Source organism: Aspergillus chevalieri, chromosome 6 (assembly GCF_016861735.1).
Source record: "Aspergillus chevalieri M1 DNA, chromosome 6, nearly complete sequence".
NCBI lineage: Eukaryota > Fungi > Ascomycota > Eurotiomycetes > Eurotiales > Aspergillaceae > Aspergillus > Aspergillus chevalieri.
Genome location: NC_057367.1, coordinates 528,511 through 553,311, shown reverse-complemented (window position 1 = coordinate 553,311; position 24,801 = coordinate 528,511). Strand labels below are relative to the sequence as shown.

The following is a 24,801-nucleotide window of genomic DNA, read 5'->3' as shown; positions in this document are numbered from 1 at the left end:
TCTTGTTTACCTATCGCTGTCTCCCTTTACCGGCTCCACGACAAATGACGGACGCTTTCCCCAGGGCCCTGGCTGGGCCATCCTCGAAAGAGCGCAGGTATGACCGTCAGCTTCGACTCTGGGCTGCCAGTGGACAACAAGCGCTGGAGGAAGCTCAGGTGCTTTTAGTCAACTCCGATGGTCCCTGGGATAATGAGGGCACTGGCGTGTCCGGTGTCGTGGGAGTTGAGACACTGAAAAACCTCGTCCTGCCCGGTATCGGAGGCTTCACCATTGTGGACCCAGCAACGGTTACAGAGTCGGATCTGGGTGTCAATTTCTTTCTTGAGGAGGAGAGTCTGGGGAAGTCGAGAGCTGAGGAGACCTGTCGGTTGTTGAGGGAGCTGAATCCCGACGTGGAGGGAAACTTTCAGACCAAGGTAATGCCATCATATGCGGTTTGTACAGGTCGTGAAGCTCATTGTGTATAGCCAATTGCAGAGCTCTTACAAGACGCAAACTTCCTAGGACTGTATAAATTAGTGATTATCTCTGGTCCTTTGAAACGCTCAACTTTAAATGCTCTCTCCAAGCGAGCCCGTGAACTTGGCATCCCATTACTCTATACACATTCGGTTGGATTCTACTCGACATTCTCCCTCCAGCTCCCCGCCGAATTCCCCATAGTAGAGACACATCCCGACCCCGAGACAACACAGGACCTCCGTCTGGTTAATCCTTGGCCAGAGCTAGCAGAGGCTGGTGCGCAGATCAGCAATCTGGATAGTATGGACGACCACCAACACGGCCACGTGCCATACGTTCTATTGCTTTTGCACTACATCGAAAAGTGGAAAGCAGCGCACAATGGCAGCACGCCGTCGAATTACAAAGAGAAGACAGAGTTCAGAGAGATGGTGCGCGCTAGTGCTAGGATGAACAATGCTGAAGGTGGAGAGGAGAATTATGATGAAGCTGCCGCTGCCGTGCTGAAATCGTTGAACCCATTCAGTCTGCGCAGTACGCTCCGTGAGATCTTTGAGATGGAGGAGTGCAAGAACCTGAAGCCGGAGTCGAATGACTTTTGGATCATCGCGTCGGCTATTAATGAATTCTACCAGAAGTACCAGGTGCTTCCGCTACCCGGATCGCTGCCGGACATGAAGGCGCAGTCGGCGGACTACGTTGCACTTCAGAACATCTACAAGACCAAGGCCAAGAAGGATGTGGAAGAAGTCACAGGAATCGTCAGACGCATCGAGTCGCAACTGGGATCGCGGCCAAGCCCCGTGCCTGAAAAGGACATCGAGGTCTTTTGCAAGAACGCAGCTCACATCAAGGTGGTCCGGGGCCGGAATATCCCGCAGCTGGACGAGGGAGACCAACACCTGTTCAAGACAGTCCGGAACAACTTAAGTGTAATCGAGGGCTTGCCGGAAACTCTCATGCCGATATTCATCGCCTCCCAGATCCTGGATGCAATCGTAACTGACATTCAAGAGGGGAAGCAAGCGGCTGGATCAATCGATGACGAGGGGTTGTGGAGGAGCCAGATCGACCGCTTTGTCGGTATTCTGCGGCGCGACGATCCGGCCGCTGTCGATGAAAACACGCAGCAACGTATAGTGGACGCCACTAAGGAACTCCGACGTACAGAGGGTGGCGAGCTGCACAACATTTCCGCTCTTGCAGGTGGTCTAGTCGCACAGGAGGCTCTCAAGGTTATCACGAGACAGTACGTGCCGTTGGACAACACTTGCATCTTTGATGGTGTCCGAAGCCGCACCGAGACGTACAAGCTGTGATAGGATTTCATGCCACGGACGATACGAAGGCCTGTGACTAGACTAATTGCTAGGAATGAATAACGAAACTGCTATGACCACTATCATTACCCAAAGTAGCTATCTGCAGACCCTTGCAAACAAGACAAACAACCGTACTGTCACATGTCTTGGCACTCGTAAGCGTTCGGATCGGCCTCGGAGACCCTGAGTGGAACTTCCAACTCCGTATCAAACGGCTCCCGGGATGATGCTTTTCTACCATTTGTTTGTGGATTAGTTTATTTTCGCTACATTCTGTTAATGTGATTCTTCTCGCTGGACAGGCGAATGACTCTCCCGCCGTGTATGTCCAGTGGGAGCTCTTCCGCATAGCACAACGGATTCCCGCCAGCTGGTCGGGGTAATCGGACTGCAGCCACCATCATTAATTCACAATGGCCGGCATACAGGACACAGCAATAATGCCCAATATCCCTCCGGCTGCGACTGCGTCGCTGGCAGCCGCGCATAACTTAGCCAACAACGCCTCCAACGTGACGACAACGAGATCCCTCCTATCCTCCTCACGCGACCTCCTCAGCGTCCCCTTTCGCGCCATCTACCGGGCAGATACATACGCTTTCTCGACTCTCCCAAGTCAAGTCGCGAAGTTGGTTGGACTGCAAAGCATGGCCGCACAACTGATGGATGATACTACTGCTTCCGGGGGAGCTCCTGGGGGTGAGACAGTGGCGCGGGCCGCGGCGGAAACGGTGGTGGGTGAAAGTACTGCCGGTGCTGCGGCTGCTGCGGCTGCAGCTGGGCAGGAATCGGGGTTTTATATTGCGGACTTCTTCCATACGTTGAGAAGGCTTAGTGGGTTCTTTTCGTACTTGACGAGTCGGTGGTCGTTGGCTTGTTTTACGGTGGTGAGTGCAGGAGAGCTCATATCTCAGAATGAAGGCGGGGTCTAATTGATCTAGGCTCTTGTTTTGAACAGGATTACTATCTATGCGTCGACGAGACGACATCTGCATTTACAATGGGATCGACGGTTAGCGTTGCGGATCATCCCCATCGTACTTTTCGTATCTCAGATAGTCTCCCTCCTTCGAGCATTACGTTGCCAGACATCACCCGATTATTCACTTATACGTTATGGCTCGCCTGGAAAGGGTATGGCGCTCGACCATGCCGGAGGCGGTGGCTTTTTATATTCTCTGAGTTCGAAGCTTCTACCGTGGGAGTCGGATCAAGGGTCGTGCAGTGCGGTCAATATGGGTACTCCGATCAACGCTTCGGAAATTCCGTATGGATCTTTTGCTCTTCTCTGGCCAGTGTTTCTGCGATTGTGTCTTAGCCACTTTGTAGAGACACTCTCTTGCGCGTTGCAGGGAAGGGCTGTTGTGACGGAAGCGGGAATGTCTATCTTCGAACATTCGCTCGCCTTTGCGGAGGCTGAATCCATCATCAGTCAGTCTATTGGTCTGGGAATATTTGGTCTGCATAAGCACGGACGAGATGATACATCAGTTTCCGCCTCCGCCGCCGCGGCTGAGGGTGGTCGTGCTTCGCTCCATGTACTTACCAGGGCACAAGTTTTGGAGCGGATGAATGTGTCGCCTGAACTGCTTTTGATTGCTCTGATCTCGTGCTGTAACAGCCTGACTTCCAACCTTCTTGATGTCATCGGAAAACAGAGCAGGTACCGTCTGGTTCATACTGCCTTCTGGGGCTTGTGCTTCATGGCTGCGATGGTGCTCGGGCTGCTTGGTAATCCATTGGGCCACGAGGCTGGCTTTATGAAGTTCCCTACGGTCTGCATAGTTGGTTTTGTGCCACACCTGCTCATCTTGTTTGGAATTCTTTCATGCGTTGTGATCTACGGGCTAGCCCTCATCATTACTGCGTTCTCACTTCCTCTCGATACTCCTCAGCCAGTCTCTTTACGAGAGAGATTACAACTCGCGCACGAAAACATGCAAGGCGCGAGCCAGATTCGCAGTATTCGCTTCAACCGACATGAAGATTTCTACACTACCCTTCTCAGGATTGGCTACACAGCTTTGACTGCGGCTAGTGAAGCTGTCTTCCTCAATGAAGGCGGCGGCGTTGTTGCTAGAAAGATGACATGGTTAGAGGAAGATCGACTAGCAGAAATCGAGGCATCCCGAGGTCGATCCTCTGCCCAGAAGAGCTGGAATTCCTACGACACAGCGTTCAAAGGCATGGAGAATGTGAACTTCGACCTACCAGAAAGGCCTCTGGAATGGGAAAGCGGGTATGGTCGCGAGAAAAAGGTTGAACCGCCAAAGAACGGTTCTCGACCCGTTCGATCGCCAGCTGACCCGGGCGGCGTTGGCGCGTTTCGCGGGGCGACTAGGGCTTATCATGTGCTCTCGTTCTTTCGTGCGATCTTTCATCTACTTGTGCGGTGGATGGCCTACGGAATTAACGCTCTGTTGGACAGACTGGGAATCCATGCCCGACCGCAGTGGTTGAAGGCCAGGTCACGGAAGAAGGGATCCCGAACAGGGCACGATAAATCCGTCGAACCGCTGGACTTCTGGATCCTTACGGATGATGGGGAGCTCGAGCTACCTGAAGACAGTGAGTTTGACGTCGAAAACGAAATGCGGAAGCGTGAGCGCACCAACGCAGCGGATTGGGGACAGCCTGATGAGCGCCGACTGGATGAGAGGCTCTACGACTGGTGGAAGGCCGGTGGCTCATGGGGGAATCAAGACCAAAGTCCTGACTACAACCCGCCAGAGACTGATGATCTTGATGATACAACTAGTGTGATGTCGATGTCGACAAACGCCAGCGATTCGGAATGGGAAAACGAATCTGACGGTCGTCGCACGCCGACTCAGGCTGACCCGTTCCCCGACAGCTTCTCCAGAGAAGGGACACCACAGCCAGATGCGCTAATGGATATTCGTTCCCTTGCACGTCTTCTTGATCCTCGCGATCGGGCCAGCAGAGAAGAAGCGCGGATCCTGGCCGCTCACCTTTCTGCCGATCGAGGCGGACGAATCATGACTCGCCGCCAATTCCAAAGAGAGTTGGAACGGGAAAAAGCACGGATTTTGTTGTCTGCTCGTTTACCCCAGCTTGCCTCGGTACAGACATCCAACGATAAGAGAAAGCCAACACCAGACGAAGAGTCCGAAATGTTGGAGAACCTGATCCTGTCGCGACGAGCAGAGTCATTCACACCTAATACAGAACCCAACGGGCAGAGCTGGGAAACTGGTGCTTCGGGACTTGGACCAGATGGTCCGCCGTGTGTGGTCTGCCAGACGAGTCCTCGCTCGATCATCGCTTGGCCATGCCGGTGTCTCTGTGTATGCGAAGAATGCCGTGTCAGTCTTGCGATGAACAACTTTGGCAGCTGCGTGACTTGTCGACAGGAGGTCGCTGGGTTTATGCGATTATGGGTGCCGTAGTCTTCTCTATATGTAATTTAGTCGGCGTTGGTGGGAATGAATGCATATTGTATATGAACTTAGGGCAAGCGTATATTTTTTCCAACTCGAGACTGTAAGACTAGTCCATATTGGAATAGTATTTGCTTTTTCTCTTATTGCATCAAGCTCGTCCAACCCAAATATTGCCAGCATGGAATTCTTCATCTGATGGCATTCACCATTCACATCAAACAACCCGAAGCATTTGGCATAGCAACCATAGGTACAGTAAAGAGTGCAAAAAGAAGTTTATGCCTCTTCTCATTCACTGTTCACTGCTCCTGCAGTAAAAGAACTTTCTGTTCACACTATTCCTTCTGTCCTCTTTCAATTCTCTTTCTCTCTCCATCGCCCTTCTCATTCTTAGTGATTTTCCCATCCTTCTTGCACCCCATCGTTAACCACTTTGTCCAAAATAGCCCTATTTTCTCTAATACTTACTACCAACGCAATTTAACATGCCTGACAACATCAAAAACAACTCCCCCAGCACCTCAGCCCCAGACTCTATCTCGCACGGCTGGGAGACCGTCAACAACGGCCAAACTACCACCGCCGCTTTCTCCTCCCCCTCTGAGTCCAAAGCTGAATCTGACTCCGAAGGCCCCACTGTCGAATACATCGAAGATATCGTTGAGTACACTGGCGATGGCGACGACGGAAAAGACGCCGTGATCTCAGGCCCACTCGCTGAACGTCGCGTTTCTGATGCTATCACTACCACTCCCACGGCCGCGGCTGTTGCCGTTGCCTCCGAAGCTGTTACTGAGGATGCTGAGACTGAGGCTGAAGATTATGATGGCGACACGGATGCGTATGCGGCGTTGCATTTCTGGAAGAGCGAGGCCGCGAGTGGTTATCGTGGTGGCGCTGCTGGAAAGCGCCCTGGCGTGGAGGAGGGCAAGTACACTCAGGCCGGTTTGACGGCTGAGAAGGTGTTCGAGGCTATGTTGAAGCGTATACAGGAGATGATGGGGATTCATGAAGCTAGATGTTCATCTCCCTTTCATTTCCTTATTTCCTTAGATTAGTCAAAGCTAATAGAAAAACAGGGAAGGAAGAGTACGATCTCGAACAGGACAAGAAAGAAGACGAGTACTGGAACAAGTACATGGCCGGTAGCTCCAGCCCTGCCCTCGAGCCTGACTCCCCCGGCGTTGAGGACTCTGGTGCCCCCGCCCGTCGCCAACAGTACGTCCAGGCCCGTCAGAACCGCTTGAACTCTGTCCGTGAGGGTAACTCCAGTGCCAGTGCTACTACTAGTACCCCTAGCCTTCCCATGCCGTCTCCCCCTCGTCAGACTCGTCAGAGCTCTAGTGCCACTAACGCTGGTATCACCCTTCCTTTGTCCTCACCTGGCCGGTCCAAGCGCGAGACTTCTACCCGTGATACCAGCGCCAGTAAGATTGGCATTGGCGTCTCGATTCCCTTCCCATCTCCCATCACATTCCCAGCTCGCGCGAAGACATCAAATAGCGAAGCCTACGGCAAAGCCCTCGCATCCTTCGACGCCCTCTGCCAGAGCTTCGGCGACTGCGTCCAGCCTCAAGAACGCGAGAATATGCGCGCCGCCTCCAACGAGGCCAGCAGCTCTAATGACGTCAACGTCAACATCAACATCAACATTAACATCAACGGTAACGGCAAAGGCAGCAGCAATGCCACCAACGTCAACGGCGATGTCAACGGCACTGGGACCGAGAACGACAATGACAACGACTTCCCTTGTGACTCCACCCGCACCAACGAACCGGACCAGGAGTACGACGCTGACGGTGAATCCTCTGACCCTCTTGCTCTCGACGCGATGATTCCCCACGAGCGCGCGAATCCTAGTTCTCCTGAGTCTGAGGTTGATAGTGGTTACGAGGAGGGTAACTGAGTTGCCATGGTTTGGGGTGAGTGTGGTCTGTCGTGACTGCGATGGTAATGGTTAGGGTTGTTTGCGCAGTGGTCTGGATATGGATATGGATACTCTCTTGCGCTGATGGTCCCTGGAGTTGGGTAGATGGGTGGCTGTGCTAAAGAATCGTGGGTATTTGGAGGACTTTAAGAGCTACGTGTTTTGTGTATGAAAATGTGAATAATGCCGATACGGATGGCCGCTTCTCAGTGCTGCATGTACCTACTGGAAATAGAACGTCGAGGAATACACGCACTCAATTTAAATAAAGTGATTAAGGAACGATTTTCAATTACTACATAGCAATAAAGAGTGTAACCCTCAGGCAACAGAGAATGATAATGAAACCGTAAATATCGGTACACATCCCCTCTTCCATCTATTACCTCAAAATTCCAGCTTACACAGCATAGACAGCGACAGCAGCAACAGCTGCAGCACCAGCAAGAGAGCACTTCATGTTCGAAGCAGCGCCGGTGAAAGCAGGTGGGCTAGCCGAGCCGGAGTAGCTAGATGATGCAGAAGCCGAGGGGATAACGCCCGAGGAAGAGCTGCCGGTGACCGCAGCAGATGAAGAAGCGATAACGGACGAAGGGGCGTCACCGACAGCAGAGGAAGAGGCAGACGACGCGGTAGCGGTAACTTCAGAGCGGCCAACGTTGCCGCCAACGGGGGGGAGGGAGATGGGGTGGCCGGCGGCGGAGCACTCCTGGACGACGGCGCTGGAGACGGCTGTTTCTTATTAGCTTGTATCCATTGAATGTGGCTAGATGGATGAAAGATGGCGCACCGGACTGGTCAGCCTCACTACAGGCTTTCTCCACGCATGGAGTGATTTCCTTGGGGAGCTGGGGCTTGGCGCAGTGACAGGCGAAGTCAGTCAGGTCGGAGCATCCATCGTTGGTTAGGGAGCTGAGAAAGCATTGGAGCGAGCAGGAGGGGACATTGGGGATTTGAGCGTTGGCGAGGCCAGTGACGACGAGGGCAATGAGAGCCTGAGTCAAACGCATATTGACAATATTGGTTGATTAAGGATAGAGGCTTGAAGTGTCGTAAAGTGACAGTTGGATGGTATGTAACGAATGACTGACTGTTGCTGGACTGAAGGACTGAGAAAGGTCGACGAGAGGACTCTTTTATAACCGAATCGGCCTGTTCCTGGCTAATCGTGTTACCCAAACAGCAAAGTTAATCTCATCACATGTAGCCGTGTTTTTGGAAGGCTAGCAGCGGCGGATTCTTTCACCCTTGCACAGGTTTGAGGCGAGTATTGCCGGTCCACAGAATAGGAGGATCTTCAAGCTGCAGCTAATTGAATGGAAGCATGGTCCTCACGCCACCCTCGTTCAACCTTGATACCGACATGCAGGACATGGATAGCAGACAAAGGTCAGTCAATAGTCGATACTGGACTGCAGTAGGAGAAGTCAAATCGACAGAGGTTTCTGGGGCTCGAGCTCCACAGGATTCTGTTTCCTTCTCAAAGGAAGGTACATGAAGTCGGTACTGTGACTGAATGGTCAATTCCGGATACACCATCAGTCGGTAGAAGCTGCAGTGAGCACCCCAAAGCGAAACCAAACAAGACACTCCGTACAGCCCAGCTGAGGATCGAGAATCCGGGGAATAGGGACTAATTTCCAATTAAAGCTTGCCGGTTGCACAACATTATCGTCCGGGTTATCCAACCGAGCGAGTTAGAATGCACCGTTAAGGCCCTGACGAAGCCATGTTACAATTTCAATGCAACTGTACAAAGACTCGTATATAGTGCATGCCACTATACCTTGAGAGCGAATCAGTCAAGAGAGCTCGAGGGTTGATCCATGCGTATTGGACATGGATCGTGATAGTCGGGGCTTTCTTTGTACTCACATGCAGGAGAAAACCGTAATTTAACATGATTCTCGTTCTTCGTTTGTACGGCCACCATCAAAGCTCGAAAACGTTCTGAACGTATCGTATCCGGTACAGTATCTCCTCTTGATGGTAAAAATTTCAAGTTCCCGTGTCTACGCAAGAATCGAACTGCCTATGTTGGACAGACTCGCTTTTCTGGAAATAAGCCCGCGACAACGTATGTAGGCGATAGGTCGACAGGGTCGACGCAGCGAATGTAACTCCCATAAATAGATAGCTGAATGCATGTCGTCGGACATCAGCGATCCCCACGAATGGCCGATGAAACGCTCGGGCTGGCCTAGTCCTGGCCTTTGTTGCCAATCCTTCGTTGGGGTTTGTTTCCAGGATGTTCCAGGGCACAGTATTGTCCGGTATCTTTGTCTAAGGGTGGCTGCAGCGGCTTCCATCCCGCATGGAGCTGCATGTGTTCTGTTGAGTTGTCCTGTTTGTCTTTGGGCGTTTGAGGGCAAACGGAAAGAGCTTTGAGAATGCGTTCGGGTTAACGCAGTTAGATTTCAATAATTGCGCCCAGGGGATTCTTTCACCTTAAGACGAGGCGTTCTTGGACCTTCTAGCGCCTCTCTGGAAGCTATGGGGGGCAAATTCCGTTGCTGATCAGTTGCTGATCATTTAGATAGCTCAATTCATGATCCACTGAATTGGTTTCGACGGAAAGAGGAGATTTGACCCTCCGTGGATCGAAATTCTTTTTGACGGTCAAGAGATGTTAAAGAAATGTTGTTCGGAGGATGAAAGACAAGACTACAGATAACATACCATCACCATGAGAACGTTCCGTAATCTTCTACCAAGAAAAGGTCCAATCAAAGGCAGATTCTAATCAACGAAGCACGGCTATGTACAATATCCCCCAACGCCGTCCTTCGTGTATATAACCATAACGCCAGTTCATCCGACACCGATAGTGTACAAGTCCATGTTCATCTCCATCTTTGAGGTGGAATAAAGATCACGACATAAGTTCGTCCATATACGCCCTCTGCTTCACATCATCCTCATGCTTCAACAACACCGCCAAAACCTCCAGAGGAGGATTGAGGTTCAACATATTCGCACGTCTCCAGCGCTTAATTCGAGCGATTCCTATGCACGGCTACAACAAGTTAGTCATGACCGATAGTAAACAAACCCCAGTATAGAACTCAACATACCCCATACTGGCTCGACAGATCAAAATGCCTCAGAATCTTCTCATGAAGACCAAGATTTTCCTGATGCACTCTCGGCGCCCTTCTCCCCTCCTCCTCACTCTTCCAATACCTTACCAAATCCTTCTCCGAAACCTTCAACGCTTTCTTATCCTCCTCTCCCCATGGCGTCTCCTTCGTCTCAACCTTCGCCTGTCCCCGAACTGCAAGTTCTGCTGTATGAGGCTTCGATGGCTCTGCGGGGGTTACCGGGATCTGCTGCGGTTCTGCGACGTCGTTTGATGGCTGGGGCTTTTCGGGCTTGTGCTCCTCGGGGACGACGGAGGCGGCTGGTTCTAGAGTTTTTGCTTTTTGGGATGTCGGGGTTTGGGCTATAGGTTTGGTGACTCTGGCGCTGGAGCCGAAGGAGAGGGTGGATTGGTTTGCGGCGGAGGTGTTGCCGGTGCGGCGGCGGGTGGGTGGCATTCTGTGGTTGGTAGTGGTATGCTGTAGCTGTCTGAGAGTGGTTGCAGTGTCGCCTTAGTATGCGTTGTAATGGATAACGACGACTGGAGAGAGAAGGTGGATGGTTTCGTCCGGATCGGGCTGTGGGGAAACGATGTCATTGGGGTTGTTGCGCCGGCAACAGCAACAGGTGGTCGAACTGGGATCTAGATATTAGGAAACAGCAACTCATGAGCTTTTATACCTTGTTCTCTCTCATTATTTTCGTTCAAATACAGCGGTAGTAATTCTCCACTAGGTTATTTTTCGCAAAGGGAGGTGCATCAAAGGCCCGGTACGAAATATATAAAACGACCAGCCATTACCCTATATGTACAGATACCTTAAATACAAATTAAGAGCTATGGTATTACACATGTCTAATTGGCCTGTAGACACTGTATGAATATCAATAATAACATGAGGATCCTCAATACCTCGAAGCATCCAAGATATCTTAGACACGGATGCAACCCACATATCATCACACACGAGGACATTAAGATAGAATCTCAAATAGTAATCCCCTCTAAAAAATCCAATGAGACCTCCCCAAGCAAGCAAGTAACCCCCGGTTATTTATTGCCCTTCCACCAAAAAATAACACAAAACGGGCTTCCCTCGAATAGATATCACAATAGATACCATGCAATTAGAACTCCAAAACTCATGCAATCGTTATGTAAGAATAACAAGAATGTCATGCCCGGCGCGTGTCGGTTAGCCAGTGTTCAAGCTTCTATGGAAGGAGACCGGCTGTAGATGGCGGGTTTGGAGCCCTCTGCTTCGATTGTTACCATGCAGGTATGCGGAGCAGAAGCGACTTCTTTCGCTTATCAAGAAATTGGTGGCATTCGGTAATCATCAATCGATTAGAGGTTTCTTTTGATTCCCAACAATAGCCACGCCTAGTTGGCTGAGAGCGTGAGGATCCCCGGGGCGCACGATGGAAGGTAATGGCAGCATAGGGTTATCGGGGTTGACATGGACTGCGTCGCGTGCGGCCTGTTCGATGGACTCCATTTCTTCTTTGCAGCCAGCGTGGTCGAGAGGGCAGACTACAATTGGCTGTCGGATAAGGATGTCTCGTGCGGATGTTAGATGAGCCTACGCAAGAGTATTTTAGTCAACGTCTCGCTACATGAATCCCCTGGGAATGGATTTCGGGGTCTTACCTTCACCGTCAGGTAGTATTCAATTTTGTAAAGGCTTGCAGTGGTGGTGAATCCGGTAAGCGCGTATGTTGGAAAGGCCGCTTTCCCTCGAGGCAGCATGCCATCAGAGTCTCGCATGTCCCTGGCTGGAAACACCAAGCCCAGATTGGTCAAGAAGCCTGTCGGGGGCAGCTTCACGCCAATAACCTCGGTTTTCTTTGTCAAAGTCTTGACCTTCCGCTGTGGTTCATCCCCTTCGTGATTATAGATGATCTCTTCTTCTATTCCGATGGTGATTTTGTTTATTGTCACCTTTTTCGCCTTTCCCATCCAGCTCGGGTTTGGGGACAATTTCACGTATACGCTCACTGGGTCCAATGGCCCGTACGACCACCGCGGTAATGAGATTCCCAAGGTCACTAGGTGATCCGACACTCGCTCTGCCGATTCAGGACGATTGTACATGCCAAATGTCGAAAGGGTATCGTAACGCTCGAGCGGTACGGGGAATGAATATTTCCTCTGATCTGAATGGCCCTGTTGTACCATCACCACCATCTCGTAGAATGTCTCCGCAGTCCGACTGGGAAGCTGTAAACTGGCGGCGGGGACTCGTCTCGATGCGTCTGCGCTTCCACGCCCGAACGGTATGAACAGCACAAAGGGCAAATCCATTGCGATAACCTCCTCGTATTCTCGACCCGCCGGACAGCGAAACAGCAGCATTTCCTTGCCCACAACGTCGTTAATCTCTTTCCGCGGCGGGGCCAGACGTTTCTTGGTGACCGAATCGGCGGACGGGTGGATGGATTCGCGACGGTGAAGCGATATGGTGACGAGAGATACGTTGACTGGCGCTGTAATGCCGACACTCGGTCTGATCTCGACTTTCCCTTCGATACGAGGCTGAATGCCGGGAGGGGTTAGTGAACACGCTCTCTCTTGTCCGCAATCCCACCGGGGAACCTTGAAACGTACCATAGTCGCAGATATTCCTGGATAACCGATCAGAAAGTTGCCGTTCGGCGGTCCAGAAACTCGCACGAAGGCGGCCATATTGACAGCGCTGCTGCTGCACCACCATGGGCACGCAGCTGCGGAGAATAGGACGAAGGATGCGCCCCGGGGGGTTGACGGCGATGCGGATTGAAACTCAAGTATCCGGGGACCGTTGAGAAGTTCATAAAGGCCGTACGGAGGACAAGTAAAGGAGAAAGAGGAAGTATCCAGGAAGAAAGCGCTACAAGAGCGCTGATGCCCGCTGGACTTGCGATGACGCAGGTCTGGCTGTGCCAGGGGCCGAACGGGGAAACAAAACGACGACACCAAACTGTCAGATCAGACGCAGGCAATAGCTGAAGGATATCCCACTGGCAGAGAAATTCCGGAAAAGGTGACAGGCGCAGGAGCCAACTAGAGTAAGAGAACGCCGGGGGTGTTGGACGAGAAGTTGGTCTTGTGTAGAAAGGCGGCTGGTTTGCGTTTGTTTATAGATGAGGCTCTCCGAAGCGGGGAGTCTTTGTCTTCATTCCAACTCAACCCTGTGTTCTTATACTACAAGTTCAAAGCTATACTACTGCATGCACTAATATTCTATTTTCCTGCAGATTCTTCCATTTGTGTCCCCGACACAATCCAATTCTTTTCCATTGACTTGTCTAGCGGCCCAAGTACGGCTTCAGCTCGGAGTTGGCGAGCAATGCACTACTCGTCAATCGATCTCGAATTGGCCTGTTTCACTGATTCTAACTTCAGGCTGGTCATACAGGGAACCTAACATGGCAACCAAGCATACAGCTAAGCAGAACGAATTTTCATCTCCCGTGGTAGACTTGGGCTCAACATAAGGAGCATGCATTTGCCGACAGTATGGAAACGAGATCCTGGATGAAGTATGAGGAGCATATGGCATTCAGTATTCTCTCTCTGCACTTATTCCATACCCCGAGGAGCTATCTGCTTCTCACGACAAGAGAACAGCACGGCATCTACGAGCAACATTCGGGAAACTTTGAGGGGCCGTGCAGTACTAAAGCAAGGGATTTTCACTTGGCAGATCCAGGGTCTGCTCAAATACCAGCAATCAGTACGGAGTAGCTTGATTATGAGATTATTCTCAAGGGCACCGGCTATAGATACACTTATTATATACTGACTATATACTTGCTATGTGGGATTTCATGAAATGACCGAAGGACATCGGGCCTAGATATAAAGCAGGACCATATTAGATCACGACGTTATACCCTCCTACTACCAAACAACGAATTCCTCAATCCCGAAGTCCCAAGCGTATTTCCTGACGAATGATTGACCATACCTTGACCAGAAACTTGAAAACTGAGGTTTTCCCGACTTATAGGGCCATGATCAGGGTCTGGAAAATAGCCACTAGTAGTAGGTGATTGACTGGTAGGAATACCACCGTGAAACCGTTCAAACATTGCGTTGCCCTGCGGTAGAATCGATAATGTTGTCGAGGGACGCACGGAACCTGGCACGGAGCCTGGACCTGGGAGACGTGTTCGATGTTGAGGTGTTGCCGCGGGCACGTTGGGTGTGTTTGCGACGGCTGCGTTCAACAATTAGCGACGCTTAACAAATGACAGAAAATAGATAAATGAAGACCTGGCCTAGGTGTTCCCATTGGGCGGCTTGGTGGTGGCATTGTCACGATGTCGTCTCTTCGTCCCTTGGAACTGCCAGTACCACTCCGTTGGTATCGATGAAGTTGTTCAACTCCTTCTTGATTAACCGGGTAATTTCCATATTGCTTCGACGACGGAGTCTGGGGGTCCCGAGCCATGCTCATAGGTCTATTCGAGGCTGAGGTTGACACTCCGTTCCGTGAGCCAAGCGAGTTCAAAGCCTGGGATACCGAGTCCGACGCAGCTGTTTGCATCTGGGATTTCATGGCTCGTGACTTCAAGAGGTTGTAGAGGTTCGTGATCTGGGTAAACTTCCTGGACTTGTCGCGGTACATCTCGAATAGCTCTTGGTTCTTCTTTTTGAGTTGTTCTTGGGCCGTTTGCATGTCTAGAATCGTTTAGATCAGTAGCGATATTTCGACATTAGTCACTAGAATGGACAGAGACCAACCTGAAAGTCTAGCCTGCAAGGTCGAGATCTCAGAATTGGCATTATGAATCACCTTGTCCATCTGCGTATTCAAAGTCGTGTACTTCTCCGTAAGCGTCTTCCCAAGGAACTCCTGGTAGAAACTGTCACTCGTCAGCCATGACTGCTTCGAACCAACCCCGTAGATACCACACACACATCTCTTGAGTCGTCTGATACGCCCAGAAGACTAACGCCCGACCAGCACACTCCATTATAGTGTTCGGATCAAGCCCACTGAGCACGCTGGTTTTGTAGTCCTCAGTCGGGTTCAGGATGGTCGAGACCGCGTCGTCTGGGTTGAGGAGGGTAGATTGACATGCTGGACAGTTGCGACCACCGGAGGTAGACTGTGAGAGACCGAGTTTATCTGCGCAACGAAGACAGAAAATGTGTCTGTAGGGTCAGGCTGGGGAAGAGGGCTCAGTAGAGGAATGGCTGACTTACGAGCAAGTCGTGACAACTGCTCTCTCTTTCAGTTGAGTGCGACACTTGAGAGAATTACACCTGAGATAGAAATCCATAGCCGCTGATTAACTTAGTGTAGCCTTTGGTGTCCTGCGATGATGGGAGATGTAGGAAGAAAAGCGGGAGGGTGGTGAAGCTCTAGAAGACCCCAACCAATACGGCATATTGTGACGGATACGGAATAGGCACAAAAGCGCTTCAATTGAACAGTGTATATCGTCTAGATAATCCATAAAGAATATATTCTTGGAATGATAAAAACTGTCCAAAATAAGTCTAATTATCCCTCACCAATGCAGACCCTAAAAGAAGAAAGTATTCCCCTGAGCATCGCGCCTCGTCGAGGTCATCTTCTCTTCAAACTCCTCCCCTGGTTCATATTCATGCCATAAGCTAGCAGGAAAGATATGCTTATTCCGCTCATACCATCGTCTATCAACCACCTTCGTTAACGCAGGGTCTTTATCAGCACCTTCCAGTTGCTCATCATTTGGTCGTGATAAAGGGTCATCAGTCTCTGGCGCTGGGGATGGTTTATTGGTGTAGTCGAACAGTAGCCCGCCAGACTTCGAGAAGCTAGGCACTCGATTGGCGATAAAGTAGTATAGCTCGTAATGCTAAAATTCAGTTAGCAAAGGTCCCTTTGAGCTGTATGATCTCACAAAAACAAAAGAAAAGATCACTTACATGTGGCACAATTACTTCTCCCTTAACCAGCATCAAGTCGTCGACGCTGACCCTTGCCCATTCCCGACGATTGTCCTTCCGACCTTTGGCTGCTCCTTTCCAGGCACCTTTTCCACCTACTCCCAGCTCGGCTCCAACCTTTCGACACCGGTCAAGGAACAACCATACCGGATCTCCTTTCTTAACCCTCACGGAGCCAGCGGGGATATTCGTGCCGTCGTAGAAAATAAAGGGTATCAATATCTCCGTGTTCTTAACGGCCTCCTGCATCGCCAAAAATTCCTTCCGAAGAGCGTCCCGAGTCTGTGCCTCTGCTTCCAACGCAGCCTTTGTCATCGCTTTCGGGGGTGGTGGTGCATTCGGGTTTGGCGCAATGCGTCGCAACTCTTCTATAGGCGTCTTTGAGACCGACCGCGATTCCCGCGGCGTAGCAACGGAGTCATCACCGGTATCATCGTTTTCATCATCGGCGAACGAAAGCTTGCTCTTCGCTAATTGCTTCTTTTTCTTCTTCTTCGGAGGTGCCTCAGACGGCGAAGCACTGTGTCTTTGCGATTAGTGAACCGGTACGAGGGTGAACGGGACGAAATGGTAGCCTTGGACTCACCCGTCAGTCACATCACTTGTAGAAGGAGTTGCGCTTCTTGAATTACCAGATGTCACTCTTCCCAACGACTTGTCATGTGCCTCCCGCTCTTTCTGCTCGAGGACCTCTGCGCGACGTTTGCGAAAGTCCGAAAGATGGACGAGACCAACGGTCTGCGACTTGAGCAGTTCTTCCGCGGACGCGGTTTGGCTGGTGAACGACCGGCCGGCCGATGACTGGCTCTGTTGCTCTGTTGGTGGCATGATATGAGGATTGGAATATGCCAAAATCATACCAAAAAAAGTGATGAGTGGTGTTGAGGAATTGTCGCATTCGTCTTGACGTATCTCCGGTGGCAACACGTGACCTCCAAAGCTTTCAAGGACGCTTTATCGTAGGTAATTTATCAATTTTTGGAGTAACGAGATGAGGATTTAATGAAATTTATAGTAGTATATAAGTCAACTATCAAGTCTGTAATTGTATCAACTGTTTTTTCTTCAAGCGTAGTAGGCAAACAGGCCAAACTCGGCACCCCGTCGCCTGCGCGATATCTCCGCCGCTCGCAGCTGTTTCTATCATTCTCTGCCCCTTCTCAGCTCCAATTCCCTCAGGTGTGGTACTCAGACACCATGGAAGAAGAAGACGACGATTTCTACGATCCGACAGACGTGGTTCCGCCCACTCAAGCGCAAAATAATACGCAAAACCCTCCGTCCAATGGTCACGAAACGGGCGATGCGGAGGAAGAAGAGATAGAAGTGGAAGATGACGAGGTTTGTTGACACATGTGTGCTTCCACAAGGGCTACTGGACTAAATAATCTTTCTAGGATGAATTCAATATCATTACAGAAGCACCACCAGATGCGCCGCCACCAGAGATGTGAGTAGCTGCCCTTCCCTCAACCATGATCATGCGCCTTGTTCTAATCACACACCTCGTCTTGCAGACCACATCCTCGCCATGCAAACCTTCGGAACGATTCTCAGCGACCTTCTTCGATAGACGCGTCCGTGTCAAAATCCGTCACGCCATCAGCAACCCCGAAGGTAGAGTCCGCAACCCCAGTGCTCGTCGCTGCCAGACCAGCCGTGCCACAAAAACCGGGCTCAGCATACCCACCCGTCCACGCGTCGAACATCGATGTCAATGTGAACCCAGTACACCCAGTGACAGGAAAGCCGATCCTCTTGACAGACATGGACAACGATTTCCCTGCCGATGATAAACCATGGCGGCGACCAGGATCCGACATTTCGGATTACTTTAATTACGGATTCGACGAGTTTACGTGGGCCAGCTATGTTTTGAAGCAACAAGAGCTACGACGGGAAGTGGGAGACCAGAGGAAACAGCTGGATGACATGCAGAACTTCATGAGCATGGGAATGCCGCCAATGCCTGGTGCTCCCCCACCGGGACCTGGAGCTGGCGGCGCACCACCGGGAATGCCGCCAATGCCTGGCATGCCGGAGATGTCTCCCGATATTATGCAGGGCATGTTGACGGGCATGATGTCTCAGGGTCTGGATCCGTCATCGATGGACCCCATGTCCTTCATGCAACATGCGCAGGCAATGATGGGCCCACAATCCGGGGCCGCTGGTCAGCCTCAAGCTCAGGGATTTGGGGGACAAGGTGGTCACCAGATGGGATATGGAGGATATGACCAACGGGGCGGATTCGGAGGTCGCGGACGGGGACGAAGATGGTAGAATTTATCAGTTGTGAATCTTGCTTCATATAATTCACGGTGACGGGACGGATATCGCGGCGTTTGAAATGCATTTGCATCAATCTAGGATATAGCAATTGAGATTTTTTGCTAATGGAACTGCTTGCCTTTTGGATATCGTCCATTGCCATGTCGTGGAACCGTCTAGCATTTCGTTCGGGAGAAAGGAGCCGGCGTAGTTGTATGCTGTAGAGAAACCTATGCACGCGACCTTATACAGTTCAGCCTCCAGCTCCCTGATGCCGCTAGAAACAAGTAGACCATAGACAATTTGCTCAAGAGAGCATTGATCCGTAGAAAGACGCAATTGTTGTAGTTGAGGCTTACCCTCGGCAGTGATGCTGGAAGCTGCGGTCTTGGCATTCTGGAAATTTCTCGCGAGTCGAGATCTTCTTCCACCACTTCTTCTTCTCCCCCGGACGCTCTTCTTCTCCTCCACGCCTCACAATCTTCCACTCTGCCTCGTCTTTGTTGAATTTATCGTTTCTACCCAGTTCGCTGCACCTATTCCGTCAAAATGGTACGTGGTCCTGGTAGCTGGTGAGCTCTGAAGATCGGGTTCCATCTCCGACTCACCCGGGCAATTTTTCTCCATTGCGGGGAGCTCATCGCCATGTCGTCTTGGCTATACAGACGACAATTGTTGAAGACAATGCGCTAATACGCTTCCTTTTCTCGAATACAGTCTGTCCTCCGTAACGTTAAGAGCCTTGTCCCTCTCTTCGACCGTGTCCTGGTCCAGCGCGTCAAGCCCGAGACCAAGACTGCCTCGGGTATCTTCCTCCCCGAGAGCAGCGTCAAGGAGCAGAACGTTGCCAAGGTTCTCGCTGTTGGCCCCGGTGCCGTTGACATCAATGGCAACAAGGTCCCCGTTAGCGTCGCTCCTGGTGACCACGTCTTAACTCCTCCGGTACGATAGTTCCTTACTCAATGGCCGATTCGGGTTCTCTGTGCCATGGGTTGCGTGGTTTTGCATGAGCATGAGCACCTGGTTTGTTTTGGGATGTAGTTCTGACATGGTTTGCAGTTCGGTGGTAGCCCCGTCAAGGTTGGCGAGGAAGACTACACTCTCTACCGGGACTCTGAGTATGTGGCTCTTCTCTGGTTTCTCACTTTTCCGTTATTGACTTGCGATTAGGATCCTTGCCAAGATCAACGGCGAGTAAATTCTTCACGAAATGCAATAACGTTTTGTCGCTTTCGGTTTGTTGCCTTTCCTAGCTCGAGCCGGGCTGAAATATCGCCCAGGTGAGAAGGATAAAGGCGTGTATTATACGATACAGTTATGAGTTTCGAACGGTGCACCTCATCAAAAACAACCAAAAAAAAAAAATCCTTATACGCCCGGCGGATGGGTTCGGAATTGGTCCATGAGTACGGAGTATTCGTGGACCTCTTTTCTTATCTAATCCCTGCATTTATCTTTTTGGTTTAAGCGTGAAATGACTTGTTATTTGCATTCATGTATGCTCGATGTATTTATGTCTAGCAAGCGGTCTGTCCCATACAGTTTTGGCGGGATAAAAGCGAGTAATTGAAGACATGATAATCTCCTCTCTTACGTTCTTATACTTGGTTTCAGTAAGAATGAGCTGATTGCGTCAATGATAGTTCTAATATACTCGGTAAACGTATCTATGTATATATCTAATATCATAATTACACAGCATCGAACTTGAGCGCCCAGTCACATTGCCAGTCATCCATTATAGCCTCTACTCTCTGCAGCACCCTCTCCCCAATGAGCCCTGCAAATAGACGTCTTCGCGACTCAGTTGACATCTCCGTAAAGCTCGATAGTGCTAGAACCGTGTCCTGATCATAAGCTAAGCCTAGCTTCTCTTCTTCCCGCCTCAGAACAAGCAAAACAACCTGCGCAGCAAACGGGTTCAATCCAGCACGACGGAGGCAAATCTCACTTTTCGTCTCAGTTTCAATCATCGCTGGATCAAGCCTGGGCTTGTTGACGCCCGGATTGATAGGTGTGAAGCCAATACTCCGCGGCGCACTGGTCTCCGGTAGTTGAAACGAATGCTTATAAGCAAGCCCAAGGATCCATTGCGCCATAGTCTCCGGTGCAGATGGCGCAACTATCAGCGGGATAATGGTTGAATATTCCGAGATGGAGTTGCAGAATGCCGTGAGCGATGAAATGGATGCCAATGTTCGCTCGTCGGCCGTGAGCTGCTTCTTAGCTGTTCCTCCAGCGTGGCTGACGAGGACGTAGAGGCGTTCATATCGCGGGGCTAAGACCATGATGCATTCCCGGAGAGGTGAATTGATACCCTTGATGCCGTCTAGATGGGGATGAGTGGGTTTGTGACCGGGGAGGTATAGCTGTGTCGTAGCTTGGGACGTTGTCAGGATTATACCCGTTGATGGAGAGATGATGATGTCTGCTTCGTGTTGGAGGTCGTGGTTGATGATGGTCTTATTGTCGTTGTCCCGGTATATGAGCGTGGGTGGTGGATCTGTTATATTTTCGAGGGTTCGTGTCAATCGGAGATGTGACTTGAGGAGTGATGTTGATAGGAAGAGCAATGGGGGTTCTTGGTTGTTCCTTGAAAATGGGGGAATATGATGAAATGCAGGAGTGTTTGCTTTGATAGCAGCTCGTTCCTCGCCTTGTATCACTGGTTCTGCGTATTCATCCGATACCACGACCATGGGCTCTTGAGGCTCCGTTCGATCGATCGGCTGCTGACTCTTTATTGCTAAATAAGGACTCTCTGCGTTGACTCGTCGCTTAGGCGCTATGCCTCTTGTTTCCATAAAAGCAGGTAAAGAGCCCAGTGCGGTGAATGGCGATGATGAGTCTGCGCCCTGGCTTTGTGCTGGAGGTCGCACTGCTGCTCCCTTTCCTCCATCTCTGTGTTGCTTTTCTTTTAGCTTGTGATCATCTCTTGCCTTCTTCCTTTTCTGTTGACGATTTGACGGTTGATTCAGAAGTTCTTGTGCTTGTTGGCGGCAAGTCTCGGTAAAGAGCGCCGGTCCTCTAGGTATGGATATCGCATTATTGAAGCTATCGTTTGCTCTGGTAGGTTGCTTATTTGCTCTCGTGTTCGACTCGCACCAGTTCCTTTTAATAACCGTACTCTCTGTATTACCTCCATGGCTGGTCTCAGCCGCATTTGGCGTTTCTAAAATTTGCCCTTCAGCGAGATCTTGGGTTCCTTGTTCAACCTCAACCGAATGACCAACGCCAATGTCTCTATCGTTCACTGTCTCTTGATATGTGAAGCAAGGATCCGACAGGAGATTAGACGGAAAGGATGTAGAGTGTCGACGTGCACTGGAACCACGGTCAGGAGCGAGTTCAACGTCGAGCCCTGTTGAAACCATAGCTTGCGCGAGCCTCCAAGTCGAATCTGGCGGGTTAAATAGATCTTCTGTGTTTTCCAGCTCTCTGAAACCAGAAGACGCGTGCCCAACGGATATCGAGCATTCTTGAAAAGACCTCACTTCCTCTTCGCGTTGCGCATTGGAAGACTCCTTGTTTTCAAAACCCCGTGCCCTTGTACCTCCCTCATCACCGAACTCTAAGGGTATTGATACCAGCCTGCCCGCCTTCTGTAAGCAGAGTGGTGATTCGTATCGTTTTGTAGGATTTGAGGAAGCGGGACTGGGCAGCATCTGCGGCTTCAGGCTAGGCGATGGACTGTACAACTCGTCGAAGTCGATTGGAGTGAGAGGAGGACCCGATTCGCGAAACGCCTGCTGGAGGTACAATCAGTTAGCAGATAGGTATAATTATTGATCCTCTGGAATAATACCTGATATGCCTGTGAATAAGCCTTGAGACAATCCATAGCTGGGCCAATATCCCCACACTTCCTAGTGTTCTGAATCAGAAGGAAGGACTCTTTGGTACAATTTAGTCTCTCCTTCTTGGCATTTTCCTCGACCTCGTGGCCGATATTGAAGCTTGTATAGGACTTTGGCAGGGAATATGGCAGGCAGGTCTGCAGCAACGACAGTGCCTCATTTCCCCGGCCCGAGTGGACAGAGCTCGTTAGGGTCGTCAGATCCGATTCATGATGGGTCGTAAGGACAGGAAGCTCGACTTTGAGAAACTCAATTTTAGGTGATGATGAAAGGCAGTCGTCCCAATTCATTTCCACGTGCTCTGCTCTCATATGAATCACCGTTGAGAGAAGTCGGGCGTCATTCTTGCTCAGATTGAGCTTTTCGCTGTTAAGCTCTCGCTCGATGGACTCCCAAGGAGTCGTGGTGTGACCATTTGAAGCAGGCGAAGGTTCATCTTTGGAGGCAAAGCTGTTCTCGAGTATCTGGTCGATATATTCTAGAGGGTTGACAGTGGAGGATGGCGTTGCCATTCCATGAAAACGGGCGTATTCGAGAAGGGATGGCCCTTGTCCTTGATCCATAGGGAGTTTAAGCTGCGGCGTTAGACGAAGCAATCTCAACTTTCGGTTCCTGTGTGTGTCCTATGAGGCCAGGCAGACCATACGTAATACCATACCATACAGGGGTACAGCAGCTGTGGAGATCTCCCCAAATAAAGTTGAGCTGGTGTGGGTCACATAATTTTCCACTAGCGGCTCATGTACATACCATGTCCGTCAAACACTCTCCATTTGCCTTCCACACAACTTCGTTCTTCGCTCTTTTAACCATCACTCGTTTACAAAATGTCCGCCATGCACTGCGCGGTTAGTAATGGGAATGACACAAAGTCGAAAAATTCTCATCATGTCGATGACTTCAAATGCTAGCAGAAACGACTCTGAGATTCTGGACTCCTTGGACCGGGTAGAGGTTGAAGGACGCTAAATACCCAAAACCCTTACAGACGAACATTTCAACAGCCTCGTACATGAACTGTTTGACCTTGATATAGAGACGGGAAAGACCCCTCCTTCGGTCACCCGATTCTTCCTACCTGCGACGACGATGCCTCAGGGGTCTCGAGCAGCGCTGCTGACCCGATCGACGATCGTTTCACCAATTAAAATCAAAGCAGAGCGGAAAGGGTTTACGGCTATTCCGAGAACAATACGTTGAAAATCGAGGCTACTAAAACCCATAACTTCGATGTTCCGAATTATAATGAGATATGGATTCTCTCGTCCGGTGGGCTTCCCCAAGTATGCATGGAAACACTCAAACAGATGACTGTCTTGCTGTCATTGAGGAATACGGTGAAGATGGATCATGCAACGAGCAAGCGGAAGAGCCAATATATGATCCGATTGCTGGCCGAATCGAGTATCTTCATAAGTTTTCTGAGGGATTCATCTTCTAATGCATTTAGCCTCGTCTATTGAAGTTCAAAGTAGCGCATAACCGCCTTTAAAGCTTCTCGCGCTTCACGCAAGGTGGGTGGTCCAGAAATACTGGTAGGAACAACAGTGGCCAATGAGGAAAAGTGAGACAGACAAAACGAACATGATGGATTGATCATTTCAACATTGTTACCAACACAATGGGCAATTCCAGCAAAGCCCACAGGAACATTATTTTTGTTGACCAGTACTAGTGACATAATGGCTGAAGGAGATCGCAACCGTGGCTGTCTTACCGAGTTTCGCTGTGGTCGCTGCTGTTCGGTAAATTAGAAGCTTTGGATTAATCATGCTGACGGGAGAAATACCACTCCACGATGTGCCTGGGTTGGTATCCATCGACGATGGTGGGACTCGTTACGAGGCAGTAGACCATCCAATGCTCAGGGAGGTGTCGAACTGGTCTGACTGGTCAAGCTAGGAGTGAAGCCAGACTCCGTTGAGCTAGTGGCAATCTGTCGTGAATAACCTGTCTGGTAATTCTTTGTGTTCTTGTCGAAGGGAGCGGTAAGCAAAACTAATGTGAGGGAACCTCGGGTGAAGGGTGAAGAAGAAATGGAAGAACAGTTGGAACACGTACCATGGAGCCTAGCATCAGCTCAGTACTAGAAGGGGTCTGGACAGTAGAACCACTCCTATTGATATGAGACACATTCACCGATGTCCCAGCAGCGATGAGATTGTGCTTCTGCTTAAATTTTTTCCAACAAATCTGCATATGTGATAGTCTCACTTGCTGTAGTATCACCGCAGCTACTTGCAAGAGAACACGCTCTCTTCTGAATCATGGCATCTGTTGGAAATGACCCCTGCTTTGGTAATTCCGAATCCAGTTTGCTAGTCTGTTTTGGATGGCTAAGAACTTCCATCCGCTCTTTTTGGCCTGGGAAAATGAAATCAGCCCTCTAGCTTCCAAATCTAAGCTCCTGTGGCGCAGGACTTGGAAAATGTACTTGATATCGTCAAATGAAACTCCTAATTTTTTTTTCCTTGATAGGGGATGAACTCTGCCTCCGTTCCACTCCAAACACTTCTGTTCAGATTCATTCATTTAGCTTGCAATGGCATTT

General features: G+C 50.3%; 11 protein-coding genes across 11 annotated transcripts; 5 read left to right on the top strand and 6 right to left on the bottom strand.

The window, feature by feature from the left end:
* Positions 1–44: 44 nt before the first annotated feature.
* ACHE_60181A (NEDD8-activating enzyme E1 regulatory subunit) lies at positions 45–1,784 on the top strand (the record flags this gene model as incomplete). The annotated part of the gene is made up of 2 exons (XM_043281327.1): positions 45–419; positions 471–1,784. The coding sequence occupies 2 exons, from the start codon at positions 45–47 to the stop codon at positions 1,782–1,784; spliced, it is 1,689 nt and encodes a 562-aa protein (XP_043138817.1).
* Positions 1,785–2,200: 416 nt separating this feature from the next.
* ACHE_60180A (putative ubiquitin-protein ligase (Asi3)) lies at positions 2,201–5,197 on the top strand (the record flags this gene model as incomplete). Its single annotated transcript, XM_043281326.1, has 2 exons — positions 2,201–2,674; positions 2,729–5,197. 2 exons carry the CDS (start codon positions 2,201–2,203, stop codon positions 5,195–5,197), a joined length of 2,943 nt encoding a protein of 980 aa, XP_043138816.1.
* A 479-nt stretch (positions 5,198–5,676) lies between these two features.
* ACHE_60179A (uncharacterized protein) lies at positions 5,677–7,100 on the top strand (the record flags this gene model as incomplete). The annotated part of the gene is made up of 2 exons (XM_043281325.1): positions 5,677–6,211; positions 6,271–7,100. The coding sequence occupies 2 exons, from the start codon at positions 5,677–5,679 to the stop codon at positions 7,098–7,100; spliced, it is 1,365 nt and encodes a 454-aa protein (XP_043138815.1).
* Positions 7,101–7,521: 421 nt separating this feature from the next.
* ACHE_60178S (CFEM domain-containing protein) lies at positions 7,522–8,131 on the bottom strand (the record flags this gene model as incomplete). Its single annotated transcript, XM_043281324.1, has 2 exons — positions 7,522–7,853; positions 7,912–8,131. The coding sequence occupies 2 exons, from the start codon at positions 8,129–8,131 to the stop codon at positions 7,522–7,524; spliced, it is 552 nt and encodes a 183-aa protein (XP_043138814.1).
* Positions 8,132–9,993: 1,862 nt separating this feature from the next.
* On the bottom strand, positions 9,994–10,657 carry ACHE_60177S (putative DNA polymerase delta subunit 4; the record flags this gene model as incomplete). The annotated part of the gene is made up of 2 exons (XM_043281323.1): positions 9,994–10,137; positions 10,196–10,657. The coding sequence occupies 2 exons, from the start codon at positions 10,655–10,657 to the stop codon at positions 9,994–9,996; spliced, it is 606 nt and encodes a 201-aa protein (XP_043138813.1).
* Positions 10,658–11,539: 882 nt separating this feature from the next.
* On the bottom strand, positions 11,540–12,885 carry ACHE_60176S (arrestin C-terminal domain-containing protein; the record flags this gene model as incomplete). The annotated part of the gene is made up of 3 exons (XM_043281322.1): positions 11,540–11,782; positions 11,851–12,735; positions 12,808–12,885. The coding sequence occupies 3 exons, from the start codon at positions 12,883–12,885 to the stop codon at positions 11,540–11,542; spliced, it is 1,206 nt and encodes a 401-aa protein (XP_043138812.1).
* A 1,184-nt stretch (positions 12,886–14,069) lies between these two features.
* ACHE_60175S (uncharacterized protein) lies at positions 14,070–15,470 on the bottom strand (the record flags this gene model as incomplete). Its single annotated transcript, XM_043281321.1, has 5 exons — positions 14,070–14,401; positions 14,458–14,865; positions 14,929–15,050; positions 15,106–15,342; positions 15,394–15,470. The coding sequence occupies 5 exons, from the start codon at positions 15,468–15,470 to the stop codon at positions 14,070–14,072; spliced, it is 1,176 nt and encodes a 391-aa protein (XP_043138811.1).
* Positions 15,471–15,716: 246 nt separating this feature from the next.
* On the bottom strand, positions 15,717–16,980 carry ACHE_60174S (FAM50/XAP5 family protein; the record flags this gene model as incomplete). The annotated part of the gene is made up of 3 exons (XM_043281319.1): positions 15,717–16,031; positions 16,102–16,642; positions 16,709–16,980. 3 exons carry the CDS (start codon positions 16,978–16,980, stop codon positions 15,717–15,719), a joined length of 1,128 nt encoding a protein of 375 aa, XP_043138810.1.
* A 339-nt stretch (positions 16,981–17,319) lies between these two features.
* Positions 17,320–18,405, top strand: fip1 (cleavage polyadenylation factor subunit FIP1; the record flags this gene model as incomplete). Its single annotated transcript, XM_043281318.1, has 3 exons — positions 17,320–17,463; positions 17,520–17,572; positions 17,640–18,405. 3 exons carry the CDS (start codon positions 17,320–17,322, stop codon positions 18,403–18,405), a joined length of 963 nt encoding a protein of 320 aa, XP_043138809.1.
* Positions 18,406–18,942: 537 nt separating this feature from the next.
* Positions 18,943–19,591, top strand: HSP10 (GroES family chaperonin; the record flags this gene model as incomplete). Its single annotated transcript, XM_043281317.1, has 4 exons — positions 18,943–18,945; positions 19,111–19,335; positions 19,453–19,511; positions 19,564–19,591. 4 exons carry the CDS (start codon positions 18,943–18,945, stop codon positions 19,589–19,591), a joined length of 315 nt encoding a protein of 104 aa, XP_043138808.1.
* Positions 19,592–20,084: 493 nt separating this feature from the next.
* ACHE_60171S (uncharacterized protein) lies at positions 20,085–22,813 on the bottom strand (the record flags this gene model as incomplete). The annotated part of the gene is made up of 2 exons (XM_043281316.1): positions 20,085–22,142; positions 22,199–22,813. The coding sequence occupies 2 exons, from the start codon at positions 22,811–22,813 to the stop codon at positions 20,085–20,087; spliced, it is 2,673 nt and encodes an 890-aa protein (XP_043138807.1).
* Between the last annotated feature and the right edge of the window lie 1,988 nt (positions 22,814–24,801).